The sequence below is a fragment of the Nomascus leucogenys genome, chromosome 19 (assembly GCF_006542625.1).
Source record: "Nomascus leucogenys isolate Asia chromosome 19, Asia_NLE_v1, whole genome shotgun sequence".
NCBI classification, from domain to species: domain Eukaryota; kingdom Metazoa; phylum Chordata; class Mammalia; order Primates; family Hylobatidae; genus Nomascus; species Nomascus leucogenys.
In genome coordinates, this window is record NC_044399.1 from 37,549,887 (window position 1) to 37,570,762 (window position 20,876).

The 20,876-nt window shown below is 53.1% G+C and overlaps 2 protein-coding genes across 3 annotated transcripts in view; one reads left to right on the forward strand and one right to left on the reverse strand.

The window, feature by feature from the left end:
• Positions 1-20,876, reverse strand: part of PIPOX (pipecolic acid and sarcosine oxidase) — a 106,965-nt gene that overhangs the window by 76,811 nt on the left and 9,278 nt on the right. The gene's annotated exons all lie outside the window — the stretch shown is intronic.
• The window catches only part of SEZ6 (seizure related 6 homolog), a 51,349-nt gene that overhangs the window by 23,917 nt on the left and 6,556 nt on the right, over positions 1-20,876 (forward strand). For both annotated transcript variants that reach the window (XM_030799318.1, XM_030799319.1), the window contains exons 2-5: positions 371-1,039; positions 2,594-2,727; positions 12,449-12,644; positions 18,196-18,381. In XM_030799318.1, the coding sequence (XP_030655178.1) occupies positions 371-1,039; positions 2,594-2,727; positions 12,449-12,644; positions 18,196-18,381 (1,185 nt within the window). The remainder of the gene's footprint in view (positions 1-370; positions 1,040-2,593; positions 2,728-12,448; positions 12,645-18,195; positions 18,382-20,876) is intronic.

Below are 20,876 nucleotides of genomic sequence, written 5' to 3' on the forward strand. Positions count from 1 at the left end.
CTCTGCTCTTCATTAAGGATGGCAAATATTTGTCATGTCAGTCTGAGGTGTCAGGTGTGACCTCGTGGAGTGCTGTGTTGAGGAGGATTCTGAGGCTGAACCTGAGAACAGTAGGAAATAGTGCACGGATGGGCTAGAAATGTCTGCCTCTGGTGCTGGAGGAGAAAGAGTATCTCATGTGCCACCCTTGAAGTATGTAATAGCACCTCACTTCCAGCTCACAAATTCTGTAGTTCCGTGATTCTCAGCAGTGAGCACACTCCTCAGGGCTCTCTGTCAAAAGAGAGCGGGCCCCCCCACTACTCGAGTTGGGCGTGATGCTGCTCTCTGGAGCAGGGGGAGAACCTCTGACCATCCCTTATTATTTCAGGACTCTCTTTAGAGGCCCCAACCGTGGGGAAAGGACAAGCCCCAGGCATCGAGGAGACAGATGGCGAGCTGACAGCAGCCCCCACACCTGAGCAGCCAGAACGAGGCGTCCACTTTGTCACAACAGCCCCCACCTTGAAGCTGCTCAACCACCACCCGCTGCTTGAGGAATTCCTACAAGAGGGGCTGGAGAAGGGAGATGAGGAGCTGAGGCCAGCACTGCCCTTCCAGCCTGACCCACCTACACCCTTCACCCCGAGTCCCCTTCCCCGCCTGGCCAACCAGGACAGCCGCCCTGTCTTTACCAGCCCCACTCCAGCCATGGCTGCAGTACCCACTCAGCCCCAGTCCAAGGAGGGACCCTGGAGTCCGGAGTCAGAGTCCCCTATGCTTCGAATCACAGCTCCCCTACCTCCAGGGCCCAGCATGGCAGTGCCCACCCTAGGCCCAGGGGAGAGAGCCAGCACTACACCCCCCAGCAGAGCCTGGACACCAACCCAAGAGGGTCCTGGAGACATGGGAAGGCCATGGGTTCCAGAGGTTGTGTCCCAGGGCGCAGGGATCGGGATCCAGGGGACCATCACCTCCTCCACAGCTTCAGGAGATGATGAGGAGACCACCACTACCACCACCATCATCACCACCACCATCACCACAGTCCAGACACCAGGTCAGCTACCTGCTGGCTTGCAGATGTGGAAATGGGGATGAGGGAGGCTGCGGGGCCCCTAAAAGCCTGTCTCTGACACTGTGCCAGCCTGCCCTGCCCTTTGACACCAAGGGCCAGCCTGCAGGAGGCGTGTGGATTGGACCCAGATAGAGCTGAGCTCAAATCCTGATTCTTCAGCCAGGTACAGTGGCTCATGCCTGTAATCCCAGCACTTTGGGAGGCTGAGGCCAGTGGATCATCTGAGGTCAGGAGTTCAAGACCCTCCTGGCCAACATGGCGAAATGCCATCTCTACTAAAAATACAAAAATGAGCCGGGCACGGTGGCGGGCACCTGTAATCCCAGCTACTCGGGAGGCTGAGGCAGGATAATCACTCAAACCTGGGAGGCAGAGTTTGCAGTGAGCCGAGATTGTGGCAGCCTGGGCAACAGAGCGAGACTCTGTCTCAAAAAAGAAAAAATTTTGATTCTTCCAACTATAACATGACCCTAGGAATTCTACTTAACATCTCATCTCTGAGCCTCATCTGTAAAATGGCAACAAGAAAACAAACCTCTGGCTGGGCACGGTGGCTCATGCCTGTAATCCCAGCACTTTGGGAGGCCGAGGCAGGTGGATCATCTGAGGTCAGGAGTTCAAGACTAGTCTGGCCAACATGGTGAAACCCCATCTCTACTAAAAATACAAAAAATTGGCTGGGCGCGGTGGTTCATGCCTGTAATCCCAGCACTTTGGGAGGCTGAGGCGGGTCGATCATGAGGTCAGGAGATCGAGACTATCGTGGCTAACACGGTGAAACCCCATCTCTACTAAAAAATACAAAAAATTAGCCAGGCATAGTGGGGGGCGCCTGTAGTCCCAGCTACTCAGGAGGCTGAGGCAGAAGAATGGCGTGAACCCGGGAGGCAGAGCTTGCAGTGAGCCGAGATCACGTCACCGCACGCCAGCCTGGGCGACAGAGCGAGACTCTGTCTCAAAAAAAAAAAAAAAAAAAAAATTAGCCAGGCATGGTGGTGTACACCTGTAATCCTAGCTACTCGGGAAGCTGAGCAGGAGAATAGCTTGAACCCAGGAGGCAGAGGTTGCAGTGAGCTGAGATCACGCCATTGCACTCCAGCCTGGGCAACAAGAGTGAAACTCTGTCTCAAAAAAAAAAAAGAAAAGAAAAAAAGAAAACAAACCTCACTGAGCTACTGTGAAAACTGAGATAAGATTGCACATGTTAGGGGGCCGAGCGCAGTGGCTCACGCCTGTAATCCCAGCACTTTGGGAGGCCGAGGCAGGTGGATCACGAGGTCAGGAGATCGAGACCATCTTGGCTAACATGGTGAAACCCCATCTCTACTAAAAATACAAAAAAAAAAAAAGATTGCACATGGTAGGTGCCTAATAAAAGGTGGTCCCCTTCCTTCAACAGGAGACTAGACATCACAAGAGATGGTCTTCACCACACACACACACACACACGCACACACACACACACACAGAGTTCAGCCTTAGTTGGACCACTTCACCAGAGCTGGCACTAGCTTTGTGTCTCCTCCTGCCTCCCAGGCCCTTGTAGCTGGAATTTCTCAGGCCCAGAGGGCTCTCTGGACTCCCCTACAGACCTCAGCTCCCCCACTGATGTTGGCCTGGACTGCTTCTTCTACATCTCTGTCTACCCTGGCTATGGCGTGGAAATCAAGGTGAGTGATCTGGATGTGGCAAGGGCAAAGCTGGGGCGGGTGTATTCTCTTTCTTCAGAGAGGCACATGCTATGAGAGGATGTGGGGATGATTAGGGGCATCAATTGTGGGGCGTCGCCTAAGGCCAGGGCTGGGAGATGGGCCTAAAACATGGTTGGATTCTGTCCCGTGTGCTTGACAATGGCCTAGGCCAAGAGGGGCTGTGGGAGGTGGCTCTAGCCTTGGATGGGCAGGGGATTGGGTGAGTATAAACCCTACATCTGAATCTATGGGCTAAGCAGAGAACACAGGGCTGCCTCGTTGGGCCTGAGAGTGTCATGGAGCTTCATTCATTCATTCATTCATTCAGCAAATCCTCTGAGCAGTTCCTCTGGGTGAGGTTCTGTGCTGGGTTCTGGGATGCAGAGGTGGGGGAAGACAGACCTGACCACAACATCAGAGAGGTGATCAGCTGATAGGAAAGTCAAATCTACAGCCCAGCCTCCTGTCCCTAGCCTCTCTGGGTTATCTCATCCCTCCGTTAGGATTAAGACTTTCTCTTAATCCCAAGGCCCAAGGCTACAGGTCCTCACAGGTGTCCCACAGTCTCCTCAACCTCCACAAACCCAAATCTTCCTTTTGTTCCCCCAAAGCCACTCCTGTCCAGGTCAGAAACCTGGAGCAGAACCACCACAGTGCAATGTGGATGGTGTCCCTTAATGTGCAACATGGGGTCACCTTAGCCCTTCCCTGTCCCTCTTCCTCCAGTCCCATCAATTCATCCCCAAATTCTGTCACCATGACACTCCCCTCTAAATCTCTCTGCTTCTCTCCCTCCGTCCCTCTTCCTCCAGTCCCATCAATTCATCCCCAAATTCTGTCACCATGACACTCCCCTCTAAATCTCTCTGCTTCTCTCCCTCCGTCCCCACAACCACACGTGGTTTAGACCCCACCATCCCTCCCCTGATGATGCAGTAGCTGCCTCACTGGTCACCCCGCCCACAATTGCTCCCTACTCTACCCATCTCCACCTCCATTGCAGTCATTTTTCTCAAATCAATCCTGCCCCCTACACCTCTCTAAGGGCTCCTGAATCAAGGTCTGTCTCTCTGGGTCCACCCCTAGACACTTCGTCCCTTGTTCTTTACCCCCACTTTGCACGAAACAGCTTGCAGCTAACTGAATGGGCCAAACCTTCTTTCCCAAGTCCCAACTGCACATGCTGGTCCCTCTGCTTGGAAGAGTCATCCCATGATGCCTTCCCTTAGGACTCGGCCCTGGCATCACCCTCTCTGGGAATTCCCTCAGATCCCCAAAGCCTGGGGCATCCCCCATCTTAGCTCTTAGCAGTCTGCCTTCCATCCAACTGTTTACAGCTGTCCACCTCCCCAGCTAGACTGTGAGCTCCTTAAGGGGTGCCTTGTAGTGCAGAGCCCAGAATGGGTACTCCATGCGCTGACTGAATGATCGGACAAAGGAATGGAGGAAGGAAGGGATGTGGTGACATTTGACTTGAATCTTGGAGACTGGGGTGGGCAAGAGAGGCATTCAGCCCGGTTGAGGGAATCTGGCAGGGTGCTGAGAAGTGTGTCCTGCTCCCTGCTCCCTGCTCCCTGCCTTCTGTTCTGCTTCCCGCCCATTCCAATTCCTGCATGTTCCTGGATTGGGGCCTGGAGCCGTCTAGACCTATCCTGGGGCAGTGCCTCCAGCCCTCCCCTCTGGGGATATCAGGTCCAGGTCTCTGAATCAGACCCTGTCAGGGGGACCCTCTCCTACCCCTGTGGGGCCCCTCCCCTTCTTCCTACAACTGTTTCCTCCTACTCTGCCAAGCCCTGTGCCCCTCACTCTGGGCTGACTGGGAGGGTAATTAGGAACAGCCACCCCACCTCAAGCCATTAGCACTCAGCACCGCTTAATTAAGGTAATTAATGTAAAATCATCACCTAATGAGAGATGGCACTGGCTGTGGCTCACTGGGTGGAAGGCACCAGCTGCAGGTGTGGGAAAGGGGGTGGGAGGGGGCAGATGCCAGGCTGAGTGCCCCCCTGCAGGCCTGGGAGGCTCTGTCTGCCCCCCCAAGCCTACCACCCCTACTGAAGCCCACTGGATAAGGCTGAGCCCAGCCCTGGTACCCTCCACAATGGAGCAAGATGCTGGCCCTGCCTGCCCGCTCTCTGGCCCAGGCACAACCCCCGTGCTGGATGCCCACCCCCTCACATAAGCCCCGTGTCTGTTGTCTGGTGCTGCCACATTTTTTTTCTTTTATCAGAATGCAAAAGCCGTTACCAGGCAACCTTGAGACGAAGACCTGCCACAGCCCTGGATTGCTGTCAGGAAATGTGGCAAATGCTGGCCCCACCCTCCACCTCGGTACCATGGGGGCAGGGTCCTTGGGGACACTGTCGGCCCGGATGGCCTGAGATAGTCTGAAGTCATGGAGGGGAGGTGGGCACAGGGTGGCCAGAGCGGGGTCAGCACCCAGTTTGGGGAAGGAGCAAGAGAAAGAATCAGCCAGAACTAAGCAGGATTTAAGGTTCTTCTCCCAGGGCCAGTTCTGGCAACCTCCACCCCCACCCAGGCCATTTGGGACCTGAAGAATTTCTGACACTACCCACCAATACCCACTGGAGAGCTGGAAAAACTGAGGCCCAGGCAAGAAAAGGGATTTGCCAAAAGTCGGTCAGTTAATTACTAACTAATTAGTTTTGTTGAGTGGATTTGTTCCACAAGCATACGTTGAGAATTTGCTATGTGCCATGCTCTGCGCTGGGCACTGGGGACACAGACCTTCATGATTAGTAGGGAAGACAGAAATCATAAACAATGACCACGGAATGCCCAGTGCTGGCAGGGATGGGGATAGGAAGCACAGGACGGGCATACTCCACCAGCCTGGGGGTCAGGGAAGGCTTCCTGGAGGTGATGACACCTGGCCTGAGACCTGTAGGATGAGAAGCCAGCAGCCAAGTCTGGCCTGGGCAGCAGCAGGTGCGGCAGGCCTGGCCCTTGAAGGCTGCCCTGGCTGTTTTGGAAAGGTGGCTTTGTTGTGTAGGGGCAGCGGGTAAGGGTAAGGGCTTCCAGATCACACTCCTGCCAGATGCTCAGCCCAAGAGCAGCGTCCTTCTGCCCAGGCTGACAGTTGTGTCAGGCCATGCTGGACACTGGGGGTGGGATGGGTGGGCAGCTGGAAGGCCTACAGAGCTCCCCATGGCTCCTCAGGCTTGGGGAGAAGGGACTGCCTGTGGCTTCCCTCCATCATGGAGAATTCTCCACCCGCCCGTCTATGAATTCACTGGGATCACTCAGGGCAGATAGGTGGGACAAAGTCTGGGCAAGAAGATTGACGGGAGCCATGGAGGAGAGGACTGTCTTAGGGACCCACAAATCATATCCCTGAGCAAAGCAGCCAGACACCATGCTGGGCCCCTAGCATGAGACCACAGCCCTTGCCTAAAGTCTGGGGCCTCGAGAAAGACCCTCTCAATTCCCTTTTTTTTTGGAGGACCAGCCTCAGGGGTACCAGAATCCCTAAAAGCCCTACTCTCCATGGCTTGGACCACAGCCTCTCATAACCTGCTTCATCTCCTGCCTCCCACCTCCTTTGATGGTGCTGCAGTTATTGATGCCCTCTGAGGCTGAAGGTCTGAGCCATCCACAGGGAGGAGGCCAGGTCAGGCCCTCTGTGATCCAAGGAGGCTTGCCTGCTTCATCTGGGGATCAGGCATTGGGCTAGGCTCTTTCTTGAGCGGTCCAGAGAAGACCCTTCAGGATGGATGGGCATGAGCCTCATGGCCCATGTGGGTCCCCGCCCCTCCCCAGGCAGTCAGTCTCCCCCTGAGGGCTCCAGGCCTTTCCGGGCCTGGCGCCTGCCTCTCTCTGCACTTGGCATTCCAAGAGCCTTCCCACTGCCAGCCTCCATCTTGGCTTGGCTGCTCTCTGTACCATCTGGGCCTGGGCACAGCTGCCCACAGTCCCTGCCCTGGTGCCCCAGGTGGCTCTGTTGGCACACAGCTCACCCATGCCAGGCCAGCTGACAGCTTGATAGCCAGAATACCCTGGCCTTCTAAGCCGTGTCAGGACCAGCACTGATGTGGGCATGGGATAGGGGGTCAGTTGGGTGGAATTTCTGGACAACTTTATATTTCCTGGCTCTAGGCAGGCTTATCTAAGAGGGATGACAGGATGCAGGCAGGTCTAGCCCCATGGATTTTGGCCACTCTCCTCATCCCTAAAACAGATCTTACCCCATAAGGTTTTCTGGATAAGTGCCAATTCAGAAGGGCACAGAGGCTGTCTGGTAAGACTGAGGTTTCAGTGTTGGCTCTGCAGCCCACCTCTCTGTGACTGAGCTAAACCCCTGGCCTTCTCTGTGCCTCAGTTTACCTCTCTATAAAGGGAGATTGAACCAGATGATGCACCAGGCTCCTCCTAGCCAGTCCCTTTGAGTGTGGCTCCTTCTCTGGGGTCAGCAAGCTCCCTCATAGGCCTGACTGAGCAGGGGCACCTCAGGTTCCTGGCTCTGCTGTTTGCTTCCTGGCAGCTGCAGAGCCTGGGCCAGGGAGAGGGTGGCTCCAAGGTACAGTGCCTCCCAGGCAGAGCGCTGGCAGTCCTGAGGGTAAAGTAAGTTCATAGCCAGCTATCATTTCTGCTGCAAATGCCAAGGTTTTACCAGGGTGTGGCCCACATCTCCCCATTAAATGGAAAGATGACTGCTAGTGCTGTGCCCCTCTGTGCTAAAACCCTTACTGGCAGGATCTAACCAAATCCTTACAAACCCATGAAGTAGGTAAACTACCCCCATTTCACAGGCAAAACTGGGGCTCGGAGCGGTCATATGACTTGCCTAAGGCCCCTCAACTGGTCAGTGATGGAGCCGAGATTCAATCCAAGACTCAAAAGCCCTGTTCTTCCCTTGGCCCAGGAGACAGGCCTTTCTGTGGCACGAGGCAAATCCAAAGTGGGAGACCCAGGCGGATACCGGTACCTGTCAGGATCTGCCCCAGATGCCCTTTCCCAGTCTGGAGGACATCCACTTGGAATTCTCCCAGTTCTGGGGAGGGCCTGGGGTTGCCAGGCACACAAGACAGGGCACTGCACCAGGAATAATGAGTCCTGGCCTCGAGTCCTGGCTTTGTCTTGGACTCACTGTGTGACCAAAGAAGATCTCTCAACCTCCCTGATTACAAGGTTCCCTTATCTATAAAGTGCAGGAAAACAGCCTGCCCTGCCTCCCTTATTGAGGCTTTATGAGAGCTGAAGAGATAATGGATGTGAAAACTGCGGAAGTTCTTATGGGAAAATTGTGATTATCCTATGGTTGCTATGAGGGAGCACAGGTATGTGAGGGCATGCACGTGTTAGGACACGTTTAAGGGGGTTGTGTGTGTGTAAGTGGGCCTGTCTGAGTACACACAGGTGATGGTGACCAAGAGATCCTAGGAGACCTATAGCCAGCATCTGGGGGTGGGGATCGCACACAAGAGTCATCTTGGAGCTCATCTGCCTACGCCGGGTTGTACTGGTGCAAATGAGTACAAAAACTGTAGTGCCATCTCATCTGTGGGTTATGCCATTAGGGGACATGCTGGAGGCCTGACTCACAGCTTCTATGGGGACAGACAGGCCAGATGAGGCTGATGAGCTAGAGGTTGGCAGAAGACAACCTGAATCCTTCCACCTCCCACCCTGGAAAGGGCCAGCCTCTCAAAGTGGCTATATTTCTTCCTTGAGCTGACCCCATGGTCTGCTGGAAGCAGGGCAGTGTTAGACAGCCCAGGGTCCCGGAGGAACTGTCCTCAGCTCCCTCTGCTTCTGTCTTCCCCCTGCCTGGCCCCCAGGTCCCCTCCTGTCACTGGCTATGGGTATGGAAGACAGCCCTCAAGAAGAGAGCTGACATTTCAATCTGTCTCCCAGACTCTACAGATGCCTGCAAATTGCATCAAGACTTCATCACCCCTCCTGTCCGACACCCAGCCCTGTCTGGCCTCTGTCAGCCTGGCCCTCAAACAAGTGACAAATTACATTCCAGCCACTGCAGCAGGCCCGCAAGAGGGTGCTTGAAACCCAGGGGACCATAGCTGCACAGACAGCCTCTGGTTGAGAACAGAGAGGCTTCTGGATAGGAGCCACTTCATTCCACACTCTCATCCCAACCCTCACCACCAGACTGGGCCAGGAGCCAGGCCAGCTTGAAAGGGCCATGTCTCCCCTGGACCAGAGGGGGCCAGAGGTCTCAGTCTCAGTTTTCCCAGCTTTACAGACTGCTAGGAGCAAGGGTGGCTGGTGGGAACTCAAATCCCAACATCTTAAAAAAGCCAGGCCAAGCCAAGACCCACCTCCTTGCTAAACCTGGGGGAGCTGGAGCTTGGGAATAAAGATGTCTAGATGTTATTTCTACAGAAGATGCTCCCATGAAGTTGGGAGGATAGGGAGCTGCCTCGTCTCAGCAAGGCAAGACTGCTTAACCCCTATGTGACCTTTTGCAAGTTCCTTAGCTTCTCTGAGCCTCTGTTACTTGTGGGTATTTTACCACCTATCTTATAGAATCGTGGTGAGGATGAAAACACCTAGTACAAGGCTTGACACACTCTATGATGGCAATTGTTGTTACTCTGTCGCTACAGCTTCTCTCTGGTCCCAAAGCAGCAAGATCAGGAACAAGAAGCTAGAGGTCAAGCCAGAGGTATATGGGGAACTAGGAAGAAAATACAAATTAATTTCTAGTAATACTTCTCTGCCTTTGCTTTCGTGGTAATTTCCCTGTAGTGAGCATCCTCCATTCCTCCTTCTCCCAGTGCTCCTCTCTTCAAGGCACTCTGAGACCCACCTGCTTCAGGCGCTTTCCCTGAGCCTCTGAGCCCTTCGCTCTCCCCCCGAGGATTCCTGCTGCCTGCATTCAGTGCCACTTAAGGCGGAATTATATGCTGCCTGGCATCTCTCGATAATTACAGATTCCACGTGTGTGAGTCTTGTTTTCCCAACTCTAGAATCACAGAATCTCCAAGTTTGAAGGGACCTCATCCAGCCTCCGCCTGCTGCAGGAATTCCCTGAGGAATGTCCCCAGCAGATGGTCAGGCAGCCTCCGCCCAAACGTGCCTGGGTGGGGAGTTTCTCACAGACAGGAGACGCCTCGGCCTCCAGCACCCTGCCTTGAGCCTTCTCTTCAGCCGAAAGACCCACCAGGTCTTTCCTCTCAGGCAGGGGTAGGGACCTCTCCCTGCCCAGCTGCCCCTTCTGGAGTCCCCAGGGCACATCTCTTCTCAGCACCCAGTCTGAGGGGCCCTGAGCCTCACAGCAGCCATCTCTTTGGACCTGGCTAGGCTCAGCATCCTCTATGCTTCTCAGCTCACAGGTATCTGATGGGAAATATCCCTCCAGCAGCCCACACATTTACTCTTTCCACACGTCTTTGTTGAGACTGGCCAGTGAAGAGGGCACTGTGACCCAACATGCCACCGTTGGCTTTAACAGCAAGATGGGCAGGAGCCAGTGGGGAGAGTCTGAAACAGAAGGACTGCCTGGCCTAGCCTGGGAGGCAGAGGATGCGGCCCTGAGATCTGAAAAGATGACCAGCTTCACCAGGAGAGGAAGAAGGGAAGGCATTGCCCCCGCAGAGTCCCATACGTGGATGCCCAGGGGGTGGAAGTGAGGGGTGGTCTGTGGCTGCAGTGCACGTTAATGAGGGCTGCAGAGACACTGGCACCAAATGTGAGCTGGGCAGTTTGGACCTTTTCCTCTGGGCAATCTGAAATCAGCAGGAGATGAGTTGGGGATGGGAAGTGTGAGACAGACAGAAAGCCATTCTCAAGAGAAAAATAATGGGCAGGAGGTAATTAGGACCAGGACAGTAACAAAAGGATAGAGAGGAGGAACCCATTGGAGTATTTGGGAAATAAGACTGGGAAGGATTTGGTGACTCACTGATGCCACTTAACCATCCCAGGTGGTCAAACCTTGAAACCCTGCTTCAGAGCAACACGGTAGGAACCTTGAGCCCATGTAGATCAGTGCTTTTGAGTTGCCCGAGGATCCTGTTAAAATGCAGAGTATGCTTTAGTGGGTCTGAGGTGGGGTCTGAGATTCTGTATTTCTTTTTTTTTGAAATGGAGTTTCGCTTTTGTTGTCCAGGCTGGAGTGCAATGGCGCGATCTCGGCTCACCGCAACCTCCGCCTCCCAGGTTAAAGCGATTCTCCTGCCTCAGCCGCTTGAGTAGCTGGGATTACAGGCATGCGCCACCATGCCCAGCTAATTTTTGTATTTTTAGTAGAGACGGGGTTTCTCCATGTTGGTCAGGCTGGTCTTGAAATCCTGACCTCAGGTGATCCACCCGCCTCGGCCTCCCAAAGTGCTGGGATTACAGGCGTGAGCCACAGCGCCCAGCCAAGATTCTGCATTTCTTACAAGTTCCCAGGTGAGGCTGATGCTGCTGGTCCAGGAACCACATTTTAAGTAGCAGAGAACTCCACTAGTTCATTTTATAAAATGAGGAAACCGAAGTTCAAATAGCAGCATATTTGTCCAAGATCACATGGTTAGGATGAAGTCCCAGATCTCTGGGCTCCCAACCAGTCCTGTGTTCCTTCTATCAAGCCATGCTGCTAATTTCCCTCTGGGCAGAGTCCGTCCTTGTCCAATCCTTGTTTGCCTGAATGGAGGCATGGAGCCCAGAAAGATGCTCAAGGGACTGAGGGCCTGAAGATCAGCGTGGTAGCAGAGGAGACTGTGACAGCCAGGGGAAAGGATCAGAGAAAGAGGCTCAGAAAAAAGAGAGAATCATGATTGACATGCGGAGGGGCGTAGTGTAAGGCCCAGCTGACAGTCAGCAGGGGCCAAGTTGGGCAGGGCCTTGAGGGCTAAGCAAGGAGTTTGGACTACATAATGTCGGCTTCACAGACTCAATGGGGAGCCACTGGAGGACTTAAACAAGAAGCACCATGATCAGCAACAGATCTAAGACTGTCAGCTGGCTATAGTTCAGAAAACACTGCTGTAGAGGGAGGGGTGGGTTAAGCCCTACAGGCAGGAAGGCTGGCCAGGAGGCTGCTGCGGTGATCTAGGTGAACAGTAACGGCGGTAAGCTGGGGAATGGCAGTGGGGATGAAGAATAATGAACAGATTTGAGATCCAGTTGACAGGACTGAAGGACTGACTAGGTATGAGGGAGGAGGCAAGATGCCAGTTTCTGATTTGGACACCCAGGGAGATAGTGAGATCATTCCCAGGGGAACTGCTGGCTGGGGGAAGACAGTCACCTAGCATGAGGCAGGCTGGGTGTGAAGCATCCAACAGGGATGTCCAGGGGAAGCTGGGCACATGGATCTGATATTTAAGACCTCATACTGCTGACCAGGGCCTCGGACACCATCTGGTTCAATACACCTACTCCATCCCTACTTTACAGATGAGAAAACAGAGCCAGGGAAGGGAAGGACAGGAAGCAGCTGGTGTATCTGAAAAGCTTGGAGACAGAAAGTTGTGTTTGCAAACCCCAGTTCTGCTAAGAATCTCCATGTGACCTTGGATAATTTACTTAATCTCTGAACTTCTGGTCCTATCTCACACTGAGATGAGCAACTCCTGCACTGCTGAAGTGCCCAGCTCAGGGCCTGGGGGCTCCGACGCTCAAGGGGCATTGAGGATTGATCTGCCCGGGGCCTGCAGGATCCTGAGGGCGGCAGGATCCAGGCAGCAGGAAGAAGTCTGACTACTTCGCTTTTCTCTCTCTACTCCACCGGCAGGTCCAGAATATCAGCCTCCGGGAAGGGGAGACAGTGACTGTGGAAGGCCTGGGGGGGCCTGACCCACTGCCCCTGGCCAACCAGTCTTTCCTGCTTCGGGGCCAAGTCATCCGCAGCCCCACCCACCAAGCGGCCCTGAGGTTCCAGAGCCTCCCGCCACCGGCTGGCCCTGGCACCTTCCATTTCCATTACCAAGGTAAGGCCTGGGTAGTTGAAGGTGGAATCAGCCCAGACTCACTGCCCTCCTTGCCGGGGAGGGGGGTCTCTGTGAAACTACATCCTAGAGGGAAGCAGCAGAGAGGGGCTAGTGACACATAGCACAAATGTCCAGTGAAGCTCTGGACAATTGGAGGTAAGTATCGCGTATCTGAAACCTCCAGGATCTTCTCTCTTCCACCCACCACCCTGCAGAGAGCTGGTCTTGACTCAGGATCAGGTAGCCTCTAGGTGTGCCCGTTGTCCCTCATTCATTCATTCAGCAAACTTTTCCTAGGCACCTGCTCTTTGCCAGGCTTGTGCTGGACACTGGCAATGTCAGGATGCACCAAGGTCCTTGTCCTCAAGGAGTTCTTTCTCAGGAGGAGGCAGACACTTAAACAGGCAATAATAGAAGCCCTCTCCAAATGCAAGAGGGTGAAGGTCAAAGGGATCTGACAATGACCATCTGGAGGTCTTAGCCGCCAGACTTCCCTTCCTGAACTGCCTCACCCACCTTGACCTGGCCCATGCCCCAATCAGCTCAGAACACCTCTGGAAATAAGGGAGCAGCATGATGTAATGAAAAAAATCACAGACTCAGGCAATGGGCAGATCTGTGTTTGAATCTCCTTACTGGCTGTTGACCTTGGACAGGTCATTTGACCTCTCTGACCCTTCTGCTGTAATATGAAACCAAAACACCTACCCCACAAAGTCATGGTTAGGATTAAGCAAAATGGTACATGTCAAGTGCTTAGCACATGCTCCATTAAGGAAACCAGTATTACATGACTGGCAGGATGGGAAAGGGAGGAAAAGCGGCTCAGGACTTTGCCGCTCTCTCGGCTGTGTCCCTTCTACCCATGCCCCTCTCTGAGCACAAAGTCAGCTTGATCCTTTGCATGGGTTCACTAGTTGAGACTAGGGAGAACTAATAGGGAAATAATTGGTGTGAACAATCAAGGGATTGTCTTGCATTGTCATGGACCACTTCTGCGGCCCTGCAGGGGGCCACAGCCGGGCAGAAGAGCCAGCACTCTGGAGATGGGGCTGCTTGGAACCCCACCTAAGGAGCACTCACCCCACCCTCACCCCTCCACCCAAACTAAGGGAGCAGTCTGGCATAGCAGCAGGGAGCCTAGAAGTGGATGGGGCTGTAGAGTGGCTTGGCAGAGGCAAGGGGCCAGCTGAGGCAAGGGTGAAACGTCTAGGCGGCCCAGCTAGCCTCCCTAATGGCTCATCAATCCTCCCTGGCAGCAGGCATAATTTCACGCCATGATAACCTTCTCTCTTGCTGCAAATTCCTTTGCACAAAACTCCAGACCTCCTCTCTGTCGGGCCAGACAAAGGTGGCTGAATGGCAGTGAGCTGGAGGCCCAGCAAGGGGAAGCAACCTCCAAGGAAGGGCTGGAAGAGCTGGCCTGGTCCTTCCTCCTTCTCAGCTCCCAGAAGCCCTCCCTCGTCAGCCCAGTTTTTGTCAATGATCAGCTCTTGCCTTAATGAGTGTAATTCCCCTAATTACAGGCTGTAATTAGCCCTGATCCCAGAGATGGGAACAGGAGGAGCGTGTGCTCACACGTGAATCTCCGTGGGCTACAGAAAGAGGGTGCCAGAAGAGGGGGTGAGGGGCCTAGTACCCCCACCTGTGCTGGAGCTGTCCAAGCTGATGTTGGAGGTCACAAGGATGAGCCCTCACAAGGGCCTTATCGCAGGACCAAGTTCCAACTCCCCTCCCACAGCCTCAGGCATGGTGGGGAGGCAGACGGCCCTGACAGACATCCCCCTCCTCCATCCTCAGCATTCCTGGCACTGGACTTGGCTCCAGAAACAGACTCCAGTGAGAAAATAACTCAACAGATTGCAGTGGTGCAGGCTCCCCGGGAACGGTTGTCATGGCAACAGGAGGAAGCTCATCCTGGGAAGAGATACTTTAACTACTATGGAGTCTGGGGGCTTCATTGTCTGCCCCCAGCCTCCTACTGTCACCCAATTCCAGCCCAGTTTCCTCATCTGTGAAATGAGGGCCCTCCCTTACTAGAGTGGTGATAAGAACTCAAAGGGGAAGATGTAAGGGGAAATGCTGGGCCTGAACCTGGCTCATGGTCTAGACCCCACTAGGCGTCAGTTAACCTCTTAGCCTCCTCCACTCTGGGCGTGGTGCCCCACACCCCTTTCCCCATCCCATCCTGGCCTGGGATCTCTCCCCAGGTCACTGTGAGTGGCTGCCCTGGACAACCACCCAGAGCAGGCTTGTCTGTTACTCTCAGATTTCTCCAACCCCTGAACCCAAGTTTCTACTTCAAATGGGGAAGCAGGTGGGGTGGTGGTGGAAAGCAAGAAGGCTTCAGAGCCCAGGAGCTTCCAGTTCCTGGTCTCGTACTTCCCTGCTGTGTGATGAGGGCACAGGGTCTCTCTGAACCTGTTCTCCTTATCTGAAAATGGGCTAACAGCCCCTACCTTGCCTGCCTTTCTCCCAAGCATATTGTAGACATCAAGAAAGAGGAGTGTGAAGGCATTTTAGAATCTGGAAAGTACATGCAGATGTGAGGTGCTATTATTAATCAAGATTACAAACAATAACAGCAGGCTGATGTCTTAGGCATTTGTTCAGGAACTGCACATATGTCTTCTCACTTAACCTCCACAACCTTGGATGTAATACTGAAAATGGGTGGATAAATGAGGCAACTGAGGCACAGAGAATTTAGGTAACTTGCCCATGGTGGCACAGCACGTAGGGAAGAAGCCTGCATTCAAACCCAGGCAGTCTGACCCAGAGCTCACCTGCTAAGCACTGCCCTGTACTGCCTGCCAAGCACAACTAGCCACTTACTGACCATTCTCTCCAGAGCCCCGTGAGAGACAGAAGAGGAGGAATTCTCCTCCCACTTTCACAGACATAATAACAGGACAGATGAAAGTCATAAAACTCAAATCTCTGGACCCTGGTCTGCCCAGAGACAGCCCCTTTTTCTTTTTCTTTTTAATGGGGGGAAGAAAGAGGGCCCATTTTTCTATTCACACAAAGGCACCCAGGAACAGAGGCCTTGCATGGACCTCTCCTCCCATTTACCTGATACCATCAGTGGGGCTGCCCCCTACCCCAAGACCCAAGTTCTTCAGTCTAGACAGTCCTCACTTTTCCTACCACCCCAAGGGTTATCAGGCTCTGTAGTACAAGCCTCTCCTTGACCCCTCCAGGCCTTTGCACTCACCTCTTAGACGCAAGCCAGGATCTTCGCTTTTTTTGAGAAAGAGTCTCGCTCTGTCACCCACGCTGGAGTGCAGTAGCACAATCTCCACTCACTGCAACCTCTGCCTCCCGGGCTCAAGCGATTCTCCTGCCTCAGCCTCCCAAGTAACTGAGACTACAGGCGCGTGCCACCATGCCCAGATCTTTTTTTTTTTTTTTGTATTTTTAGTAGAGATGGGGTTTTACCATGTTAGCTGGTCTTAAACTCCTGATTTTGTGATTCACCTGCCTCGGCCTCCCAAAGTGCTGGGATTACAGGCATGAGCCACCGCGCGCAGCCAGATCTTCACTTTTATTTTATTTTGTTTATTTTATTTTTTGGGACGTGGAGTCTCAGTCTGTCGCCCAGGCTGGAGTGCAGTGGCATGATATCGACTGACTGCAACCTCTGCCTCCCAGGTCCAAGAGATTCTCCTGCCTCAGCCTCCCGAGTAGCTGGGATAACAGGCACCCGCCACTATGCCCAGTTAATATTTTTGTATTTTTTTAGTGGAGATGGGGTTTTGCCACGTTGGCCAGGCTGGTCTTGAACTCTTGACCTCAGGCCATCTATCCGCCTCAGCCTCCCAAAGTGCTGGGATTACAGGCGTGAGCCACTGCACCGGGTTGATCCTTTTAGCTACCACCCCAGCTTGACCCCAGGATCGGGATATGCCAGATTGTTTTGTAGGATTTGCTGCCACCATTTGGTCAAATTTGGTATGACAATTCCAAAGCTGCCAGCTTTCCCAGGGCAACTTGTTCTTCCCCCAACTTCCATGAAGGCAGTGCACTGCCTCCCTACCCTCGTCCCCATCTTTTTCTTGTTTGTCTGACGTTGTTTTTCGAAACAGGGAGGCTGGAGCGCAGTGGTACAATCATAGTTCACTGCAGCCTTAAACTCCTAGGCTCAAGCGATCCCACTTCAGCCTCCTGAGTAGCTAAGACTACAGGTACACATCACCATGCCTGGCCATTTTTTTAAAAATTTTTATAGAAATGGGGACCTCACTATGTTGCCCAGGCTGGTCTCGAACTCCTGGCCTCAAGCAATCCTCCCACCTTGCCCCAGCCTACCACCATTCTGGATTTTGTTTGTTTGTTTGTAAGTTTGTTTTTTTGAGATGAAGTCTCACTCTTGTCCCCTAGGCTGGAGTGCAATGGCACGATCTCGGCTCACTGCAACCTCCACCTGCCAGGTTCAAGCGATTCTCCTGCCTCAGCCTCTCGAGTAGCTGGGATTACAGGCGCCTGCCATCACGCCCGGCTAATTTTTGTATTTTTAGTAGAGATGGGGTTTCTCCATGTTGGCCAGGCTGGTCTCGAACTCCTGACCTCAGGTGATCTGCCCGCCTCGGCCTCCCAAAGTGCTGGGATTACAGGCGTGAGCCACCACTCCCGGCTGTTTGTTTGTTTTGAGATGGAGTTTTGCTCTCGTTGCCCAAGCTGGAATGCAATGGCATGATCTCGGCTCACCACAACCTCCACCTCCCGGGTTCAAGTGATTCTCCTGCCTCAGCCTCCCCAGTAGCTGGGATTATAGGCATGCGCCACCATGCCCAGCTAATTTTGTATTTTTAGTAGAGACGGGGTTTATCCATGTTGGTCAGGCTGGTCTTGAACTCCCCACCTCAGGTGATCCGCCCGCCTCGGCCTCCCAAAGTGCTGGGATTACAGGCATGAGACACCGGCCCAGCCACCATTCTGTTTTTAAAAGAAGTCCATGGCCATTGGCATCAAGCTTTTTAGCATTTCTCAGTGAATACTGGGAAAGCCTTTACTGTCTGACTTCAGTCTTTGCTGCTGCAATTCATATTTATTCCCTAAAGGAAAAACAGTATCAACACTTTACATCAGTATAGGTTTTTCACTATTTCAAGTGCTTTCATGTCTATGAGTCATTCAATAAGCATTTCTTGAAGATATATTATCAGCTGGGTACCAGGGATACCAAGCTAGATAAAATACTATCCCATTTCTTCTCACAGTAACCCTGTAGGTGGGCTGGGATTTTAAACCTCATTTAACAAATGAGGAAACACACACACAAAGATTAAATAACCTGACTAGAGTGTCACAAAGCTTGAGCCAGAACCTAACCCTTCTAATTTCCAGCTTTGTATCTGCTCCACTAACCAGCCCAGGCTGCTGGAAATATCACTGGCACCTTCTAGGGAGGAGATCTTTTGGAACTCCTAGTGCTTCCTCTGGCCCCAAATGACACCTCCAGGCAGACTGAGGCAGACCTCCCCCACCAATGGCCCAGCTCCCGCCCCCACCCTGCACACATACAGTGTCGCCCGTTCTCTGTTTGCAGCCTATCTCTTGAGCTGCCACTTTCCCCGCCGTCCAGCTTATGGAGATGTGACTGTCACCAGCCTCCACCCAGGGGGTAGTGCCCGCTTCCATTGTGCCACTGGCTACCAGCTGAAGGGTGCCAGGCGTCTCACCTGTCTCAATGCCACCCAGCCCTTCTGGGATTCAAAGGAGCCCGTCTGCATCGGTGAGTGTCCCCAGGGGAAAGGGCTCACTGCTGAGCAGAGAAGTGAGATGGGGACTCATCCCTGCTCTCTATTGCTGTCTGCCACTTTCATTTGCTCTTCATAAGGAAGCCAGAAAATGGCCATGCACCTCAGTGGCATTCATCCAACCTGCACTTACTGGGCATCTACCAGATGAAGTCACCACAGGCATAAACAGCTGAATTAAACAGGGACTCTGCCCTCAAAGAACCCACATTTCCAGGAAGGGGAAAGGAGAAAGCACAGAGGTCACCAATTTCCAGGGCAAGAAGTAAAAAGCACCAATGAAAAGATATAAAGCGACCTGGGAGGCGAGGGTGCAATCATTCTTACCTGGACATTTAGGAGGCTTCCTGGGGGAGGAGGCCCTGCAGGTTTGACATTTAAATGGAGAGAACAAAGTGGGCAGGGACATACAGGCAGGAAGGTGAGGGTGTTTAGGGACACAGAAGACAGCCAGGTTTGGCTGAAGCCTGAGACATGTGGCAATGGAAAGGCCTTGAGTGTCAGGGTAAGATACAGGCTGAGGAGCTGTTGAAGCTTATGAGAAGAGAGGGGCTTAGAATTCCTCAGGAGATGGCTGGGAGGCCAGCCAGGCAAGACAGTTTGAACTTGGATTGTGATTTGGGGAATGAAGCAGAGGGAAGTTCCAGAAACTGATGGGAACTGGGAAAAGGGAAAGGGGACTCCTAGGTCTGGTCCTGAGTGATCAGGTCTGGGATTGCTGCCAATGTAAAGGGGCTTGTTGGAAAAAGGAAGACGCAGTGTTTGGTTTGCAGTATGAAAGGCAACTTAGGCTTTTTTTTTTTTTTTTTTGAGACAGAGTCTCGCTCTTGCGCCCAGGCCAGACTGCAGTGGCGCTATCTCGGCTCACTGCAAGCTCTGCCTCCCGGGTTCACACCATTCTCCTGCCTCAGCCTCCTGAGTAGCTGGGACTACAGGTGCCCACCACTGCTCCCAGCTAATTTTTTGTATTTTTAGTAGGGACGGGGTTTCACCATATTAGCCAAGATGGTCTTGATCTCCTGACCTCATGATCTGCCCACCTCGGCCTCCCAAAGTGCTGGGATTACAGGCATGAGCCACTGCGCCCAGCCAGGCTTTTTCTTTTTAGTGGTTATGGGCTTAGGCTTTTGAATCTTTTTTTTTTTTTTTTTTTTTTTTTTTTGAGATGGAGTCTCCCTCTGTCACCCAGGCTGGAGTGCAGTGGCACGATCTCTGCTCACTGCAACCTCCGCCTCCCGGGTTCAAGTGATTCTCCTGCCTCACCCTTCAAAGTAGTTGGGGTTACAGGTGCATGCCACCACACCCAGCTAATTTTTTTGTATTTTTAGTAGAGATGGGGTTTCACCATGTTGGCCAGTCTGATCTCGAACTCTTGACCTCAGGTGATCCACCTGCCTTGGCCTCCCAAAGTGCTGGGATTACAGACTTGAGCCACCATACCCAGCCATGAATCTTATTTCATTCTATAAATTCTTCCTGGGTGCCAGGCACAACCAGAGTTGAATAACACAGACGCATTCTCAGCCCTCGAGGATCTGGCGGGGAGGCTGGCAGGCAGCTCAGTGCAGAGGATGCTACAATAGGAGTAAAGGCAGAGTGGTGGAGGAGCCCAAGGGACGGAGAGCTACTCCAAGATGAGAGAGGAGGCAAGCAAGGCTTCCCAAGGAGACAGCATGGAAGGATTTCAGAAATATTAGTTTGGGAAAGTGCGGTGGATTCCTGGAACAGCATATGCAGAGGTGTGGAGGCATGAAATAGCACAAGATAGTGAACACACAGTGAAGTGTGCCTGAAGCAGAGGGTATGCAGGGAGAGGGGACTGAAGCTGAGTCTAGAGAGAGTTAGATTCATAAAGGGCTTGAACACCATCTTCAGCTTTAACTCTATGCTGAGGGTAATGGGGAGCCACTAAGCAATTCTAAGCGAAGGATGGGGCATGATCAGATTTGAAGGGCAGTTCCATTCTGAGACCAAGCCGAGGCAGATCTGTCCTTTCTGCAGAGAAGAAACTTGCCCCAGCCCCCAGGAGCTTTACTATGTTAAAATATTCTGCTGCCTTGAGCATCTGGAGACAAAGGTCCTGTGTATTGGTCATGACAGCCCGGTCTCTGAGAGTCGGGTAGGTCAGAGCTGTGTGTCCAGGAGAGGAAAGCACTGCCTGGAACCAGCCATACTCCTCTTGCCTGAGGCCCCCTTTCTGGCCGCACTTAACCGCCAGGAGTTTGTGGCCAAGTAACCCAGCAATCCTCACGGATAGCCATAGGCAAACTGTTCAGTCTCTCCTTAGAAAGAGAAGACGGTCCCAAGCCACAGGGTCAACACTAGAAAGGTCAGTCGGCCCAGGAACGGCAGTGGTAGTGAGGCCGGGGCGGATGGCATGCACATCAGGTGTTTGCCGCCCGGATCTAGTGCTAACCCCTTTTTACATTCATTCACTCATTTTACTCAACCAATGCTGAACACCAACTCT